The sequence below is a fragment of the Lucilia sericata genome, unplaced genomic scaffold (genome assembly GCF_015586225.1).
Source record: "Lucilia sericata isolate MDLA Ls3-8-SP2 unplaced genomic scaffold, ASM1558622v1 Contig003603F_arrow, whole genome shotgun sequence".
Classification (NCBI taxonomy): domain Eukaryota; kingdom Metazoa; phylum Arthropoda; class Insecta; order Diptera; family Calliphoridae; genus Lucilia; species Lucilia sericata.
Genome location: NW_023996948.1, coordinates 22,501 through 29,558, shown reverse-complemented (window position 1 = coordinate 29,558; position 7,058 = coordinate 22,501). Strand labels below are relative to the sequence as shown.

The 7,058-nt window shown below is 37.9% G+C and overlaps 1 protein-coding gene across 1 annotated transcript in view; it reads right to left on the bottom strand.

The window, feature by feature from the left end:
• Positions 1-1,659: 1,659 nt before the first annotated feature.
• The window catches only part of LOC119614895 (hepatocyte growth factor-regulated tyrosine kinase substrate-like), a 5,796-nt gene continuing 397 nt past the window's right edge, over positions 1,660-7,058 (bottom strand). The window contains 13 exon segments of the mRNA XM_037970990.1: positions 1,660-2,139; positions 2,294-2,394; positions 2,397-2,589; positions 2,591-2,868; positions 2,871-2,927; positions 2,930-2,996; positions 2,998-3,080; positions 3,083-3,176; positions 3,494-3,604; positions 3,718-3,849; positions 3,929-4,165; positions 6,606-6,870; positions 6,933-7,017. Coding sequence (XP_037826918.1) covers positions 1,660-2,139; positions 2,294-2,394; positions 2,397-2,589; positions 2,591-2,868; positions 2,871-2,927; positions 2,930-2,996; positions 2,998-3,080; positions 3,083-3,176; positions 3,494-3,604; positions 3,718-3,849; positions 3,929-4,165; positions 6,606-6,870; positions 6,933-7,017 — 2,183 coding nt within the window.

Here is a 7,058-nt window from a genome sequence, read left to right as displayed (position 1 = left end):
CGCGTTTTTGGATATAGAAAGCGCCTTTAACATTAGAATAGATGCCATCAGGCCGTTGCTAGTCGTACTCGGGGTTCAGGATTTCCCAGAGAGTTGGATAGTATCGATGTTTGATAGCATAATTATCCACCCAAACTTATGGGACGATAGGATTTGGAAACGAGTTACCTTCCACAAGGAGGAGTGTTATCACCCCTACTATGGTTACTGGTGGTCAACTCTATCCTCAGAATCTTTGGATCTAAAGATAGTAAAATAGTCTCTTATGCGGATGACATGATGATACTGGTTAAGGGTAAATTTCTCACAATAATCATTGAAGTCATGCAGTCAGCATTAAGTGAACTATCAACCTGGGCTAATGGTAATGGATTGAGGGTGAAAACAGGAAAAGCAGCTATAGACTCGATAAAGTTCAGTGGTGTGTTTCTATCGGCAAAACTAGTGCTAGGGATAGTATACCGAGGGCGGCATTGAATATTAATTTAAATCTGCTGCCCATTGAGAAATACAGGAATTGAAAGAAGTACGAAGGGTATTTCTGATCATTTGGTTACGGCAATTCAATAGTGATTCCTAGTAGGAACAAGTGGGTCCAATGTACTGTTTGAGGGATGTGCATGCAGTCTTTACTGATGGATCTAAGATGGAATCTGGCACAGGGGCCAGAGTTTTTCTGGTTGATGTCAACATAAGAGTGTCCTGTAGACACAAATGTAGCGTCTTCCAGGCGAAGATCTTGGCAATCTGGAAAGTCGTGGATATTATTAAGACACACATCACTAGGGTTCGTCGGAAGTAACAATTTATGTTGCAATTAAAGCTTTGCAGTGTTACACGTTACATTCTAGCTTGGTAACTAGCTGCAAAAGGTTCCTGGAATCATTAGTCATGTTATACACAGTAAGGCTGTATTGGGTACCGGGACACTGTGATATTCAAGGAAAGGAGATCGCAGATGAATTGGCCATACAGGGTTATATCTGTTATTACTATAGTCATAGTAGGCTGGATTGCAGGGTTTCTAGGACACTATGGCCGAAATTAAATCCAGGGAGATGTAGCAGGATGTGATTTAAGAGACATTTTAGGTTTCATCAGGAGAATATCTTGGTTATTCAGATAACGGACAATGGAGATTTCTGAATGTTTCTGAGCGATCTGTCAACAATTAATGTATAAAAACACTACATTATAAAGGCAAATTTGCACGTCAGAGTTTTATGGACTTTGGACATGTTCTACAATATGATTCTTTTCAGTCAAATTTGCTGTAATATTAATAAAATATACATTTTTAATTTAATTGGAGTAATATAAATTTTATTTAATAAAACAATTGCAATAATATGTTTTAGTACTACTATTTGTTTTAGCGTTTTTTTTACTTGGTAATAATATATATGTATATGTATGTATAATGTAATCGTAGAGTAATAATAAGTTCAAAGAACAAATAAAAGAGTAAGAATAATACAAGTATAAATCAAATGTATGAAATCCATCTAAATTTCTTTTTTGCATACATTTTTAAAAGAAAGGAATGATAAAAAATAAGCATTAAAAAAATAAAAGCAAACAACAAAACAATTAAAAATCAAACTGAATTTTAAATGAAAAAATAGTATGTGTTAGTAAAGATCTAGAATTTGAAACATTTTAATCGAAACTTATTAATTCAGCGGTAGCAGGTTCTTCTACTGCTGGTGGAGCAGCAGGTTCGGGTTCGTTTTGTGGGGGAGCAGGGGCTGATTGTACAGCTTGGATTTGGGATGAGGCTTGTGGTGTGGGAATAGTGGGAGCAGCTGCTTGGTTTGTGGTGCCCGGTGGGTGGTGGAACTTGCGCCATAGTTGTGGGAGCAACATTCTTGCTGTTGGTGCCTGTTGTTTGTGGCTGATGCTGAGGGTACTACTGGCTACATTCCTGGTTAGCGGGGACTGCCTATATTGGGTAGGGGAGATTGATCCGTGCATAACTGTTGTTGCAACATTACAGGGGCTAAGTGGTGTTGTTGATTGCCTGCTGGGTGGTGGTGCCATTTTGTTGCTTGTGGTGGCCTGCTGCTGTTGTGTTGTGGTGTGGCTGTTGATGTGGTGATAGCCAGTTACTGGCTGTTGATCTGGCCATTTTGTGGAGCTCTTCCAATTCAATAATTATTTCATGAGGATTACCATCTGCCTGCTGCTGATTTATTGGTGGTTTGCTGCAGCATCTATTTGCTGTGGTGGCTGTGGTTGCCCTGGCAAGTGAAGCATGCATGACTATACATGCCAGGCAATACACCTGTCATGCCTGCTTTGAGTAGGATAAGAGGCCGGGCATACCAACTACTCCAGCCCCAGCTGTAGTGTGACTAGGTGAGTAGGGATTATAGACACCAGGCATTTGTGGAAAGTTGAACCTTGTGGTGGCATTCCCGCCATATTGGGCATAAAATTAAATGCAGTTTGATTCATGCGATATTGAGCCATTTGTTGCTCTTGGCGCATTTGCATTTCACGTTCCTGCTCTTGTATGCGATGCAAAGCCAATTGTCTTTGATATTGTAGATATTCCTGTTTCTTTTTGCGCATTATCTCCAATTTTTGGGGCCATTTGTATTTGACGCTGGCGTTCCTGTTCCTCGGCCATGCGTCTTAATTTATCGGCATGTTCGTTGCGTAAATCATCCAGGGCGGCACGAGAATCTTTAATTTGCACTAATTTATCTTGCAATTGTTCATACCACATGCGTTTGTCATCCAATTCTTTTATATAAGACAACTGCTGGGAGTGAAGACCTGTAAGGGTCATGAAGAGAGTCTGTACTGAACTATCATTAGAGATACTACGTCCACGACTCGAATTCGATTTCATGCGATTAACAAGATCTCTACTTGCGTCCTCATATTGGCAGCAAATTCATCAATTTTCTGTTCATCCGTTGTCTGGGACGAAAATCATTAGCTGTTAAAGTCATTTGCTGCTGCTGGGGTTGTGGTGTTGGTGGCATGGGGACTAGGAGCCGATGGACTAGCCATGGGTGAATCACTAACTTTGCGCTGTTCCCAATACGAACGATTTAAATATTTTGCCAAATCGGATTGGTTTCTTCTGCTTGGGTTTCCTTAGGTACTGGTGGTGCCTCGGGACTGGGTGTACGTTGTTGCAAGCGATAAGCAGTGGCTGTTAAAGACTGAGAAAACAATTTTTTTGAATAAAGAAAAGAAATCATATGAAATAAAATTGATTTTTTATTAAAGCAAAATAAATCATAATTTGCTTTGTTTTCATTGCATTTGCTAGAGATAAGATAAAAGTGTATAAAGAAAATGTGTGATAAGGCAACAACGAATTTGAAATGAGTTACACAGATTTTGAAGCAATATTTTTATATATTGGACATATGGAATGGAAGAAGTTTTATGAGTTCGCAATTAATGCATTTTGTCTTAAATATTTTAGATTACAAGTGTAGCGTGTTCGCACACTTAACACAGATTAAATACATACTTGTTGTTGCTGCTGCTGTTTTTTACTTTCTGCTTCGGACTGACTCAATGCCAAAGCCAATTGTAGTTCTTCTTCCTCTTTCAATTCTTGCTCCGTTTTACGGGGAGGTGTCTGTAAAACAAATCAAAATAAAATTAACACAATTTCCAAATAAAATAAGTAAACAAAGAGAGCTACAAAAATAAAAAACAATAGAAATAAACAAAATCAAGTAAATAACTCACCTGCACTTGCTGGGCCAATGAACTATTTAAATACTCCGCTGGCAAATCACTCTCAGTAGCAGTGCGTGCAGTGGTTGCTTTAACAGTAGCGGGACGTTGCAATTGAGCAAAACAGCCATCACATACACGTACCTTAAACAAAAGAATGAAACAAAGTTATTAGTAAACCACCACCCACCTACATAAACAAACTACTCACACACTTACTCACCTCTTTTTCAATACCAAATTTAGGTAAAGGACACTGTTTACTAGTGCATTGACCACAAAACACTTGACCACAATTGCGGCAATGATGTTTGCGATTAGTAAATGAAAAATCATCACGACAACGATGACATTTTTTACCATCCGTCCAATTGGGTGCAGTGTCCATGGTAAACATGGCATCGGCTTCTTTTAGTTCGGGAAATTGATGACCTTTAGTTTTTAAAATAGTCATAGTATCCTAAAATGAGAGATATGAAAACAGAATTCAATTTAAAATAACACTACATTTTAAAATATCAACCTCTTCTGATACATCATCTACAATAAATCTTCTTCTTCGGAACTCATTATATTTTTTTTTTATTTAAATAAAAAGTAAAACTTGTACAAATAAAGTTCTTTTTTAAATTGTTGTTCATTTGCCTATTTAAATGTATTACTTTTTTCATGCTACAAAAAGTTGTTAATTAAATTAACAAACAAATTTTACAACCCCTAAAAACATTGTCTGTCATGTTCATTTTATGCTTATATTTTACAAAGTATTCTATGTAGAAACAGTTGCACTTAAATGAGACAGATTTAAATAACTACTAGAAAAAAGAAAGAATGCCTTTGGCCAAAGAGTTCAGGACTTAACAAAGAATCTATTAATGAATTCTCTCCAAACTTTCAAGATAAGTACGTTACGGATCTCCAGTGATAATAGGTCAATGTTTAATAAGAACTAAAATTGAGTCAGTCATTTCGAATATCGTTTTAAACATTGTATACTTTTATCCATTTTATAGTTAAATTGGTAGATAACAGTTGCCTGAATATTTTCAACCTGTCTCACATACTTCTTGACTTTCTTATTCGACGTTAGAGATTTATCATTTGTAGATCGTCTACTCTTAATGGTCTCCTTACGCGAATGTTTAAGAGCGCTTGTCGGGGATTAGGCAGTTGTGACTTAGATCTTTGACGCAATGTATAATCGCTTTCAAAACTGTTTGACTAAATGACTTTTTTTGTGGACAACCTTTCGCACGCCTTTCAGGGTAGTCACCTGGTCGTTTGGTGGTCTGATGGCTAAAGATAACTCTAAGTGCTAATTAAAAAACTTAATTAATGACTATTCCCCCACTAGCCCTTGATAGTACAGAATAACCTGAAAGAGTGAGAATTCTCTCTTTTAGATTATACTGCACTATCAAGCGAGGTGTTTGAAAAAAATTACTCAATATTTACTAAAATAACTAAAGATGATAAACTTGGCGTAGAAATTTAGCAACTATAATTTAAGAATATACAAAACACAATTTTACTTCACACTTCCTCCACATTTTGCAGATGGAGGCGGGACTGGTTTCCGTACATCTGTCACAGATATTCACTGCATGCTTAAAATTGGCATATACCCCAGTTAAATGGCAGGATGCAAGGGTAATATTTATACCCAAACCAGGGAAACCTAGCTATGCGACACGTAAGTCCTATCGACCGATAAGTCTTACGTCCTTCCTACTTAAAACCTTGGAACGGATAGTCGATAGCATGGTTAAAAGCGGCATACCATACAAAGACCTTAAATATAAGCAGCATGCTTATGTAAAGGGACGATCGGTGGAAACCGCTTTAAATGAAGTTGTCCACTACATAGGTGAATCTTTCGATAGCAAACTGTATACACTGGCAGTATGCATTGACATCGAAGGCGCTTTCAATAACGTTTACACTGATACCCTTATCCAATCCCTAGACCAGTTTTATGTTGACCGGGTGCTCCGTAACTGGATCAACTACATGCTAAGGAACATATGGATAAGCTGCGAGATGTACGATATAACTATCAGGAAAAAGGTATTTCGCGGTATACCACAGGGTGGCATTTTGTACCTTTACTCTGGGTTACCACGATTAATAGCCTCCTAAGGACCCTAACCAAGAAAGGACTTAGACCTGTCTGCAATGCAGACGATGTCGTAATACTTTTAAAGGGAAAGGATCCAAATTACTTGTGTAGAAGAGCTGAGGAGGCTCTGAATACGGCCTTGAGCTGGGCTCAACCGAGAGGCCTCAATGTTAACCCGGCGAAGACGGAAATCTGTCTTTTCACAAGAAAGACAAAAATGTCTACATATACTGAACCAAAAGCTGAATTAAAAATATGGATGAGAGAATCCCATAAGGCCTCACGGTGGGTAGAACCACAAAGATTCTATGGGGTGACCCTGATGAGAGCAAGACGAGAAATCTTCTCAAAATGAGCAAGTCTGAGGTTAGTATGATGGTACGTATTCTCAGTGGACACACAGGATTACGAGCACATCTATACAAAATTGGACGTGCGGATTCAGACGAATGTAGAGCATGTGGAGAGGACAGTGAAACTCTGGAGCACTTTCTTTGCCATTGTCAGGCATTCGTCGAAGTTAGATCCAAGTATCTTGGAAGTGATGTTATTCCGGAAATAACATTCTTAACCAACACCGATTGGAAGATTCTTAGGAATTACGTCCAGGAAACTGAGTTTCTGAACATGGAAAAATAATACATTCAGTGAACAATTTTTTTTTTTCTTGAATTGGAGCGCACAACAGGCCCGATAGTGGCCTAGGTGTATTTCTTCGGATTTGATGTAGTATACATCCTCCTATCAACCTAACCTAACCTCCTCCACATTTACAACTCACCTTTATGGCCTGATATTTATCCGTATTACGAAATGCATAAGACCAGGTTTGGACCAATTCCAGCATTTTACCACGCACATTTTCATGAGTAGTCGATTCTAAATATTGACTAAACATGGTACAATTTTCCTTGGTGAAAACTTCATCATGCATAGGAGCACCACAATTCTTAACAACACTTTCCAAAACCAATAGAGCGTAGTAAGCCGTATGGGGATTTGTGGAATTCATTTTCTTTTTTATGGCAGCAAAGGCGGCCTTTGGACTAAAAGCAACAAATAAATTATTAATTGAAAACAAGGAAATTTATAAAAATGTATAAATTACGTGGTATCCTTTTGATTGATCGCATCGCATATCAACATTATAGCAGGCCATTCTGGCTCCAGTTGCAAGTGGCTGGTGGCAGTATCTAGAATGTTTAACAAAGCAATTTTTTATCAGTTAAAGAAC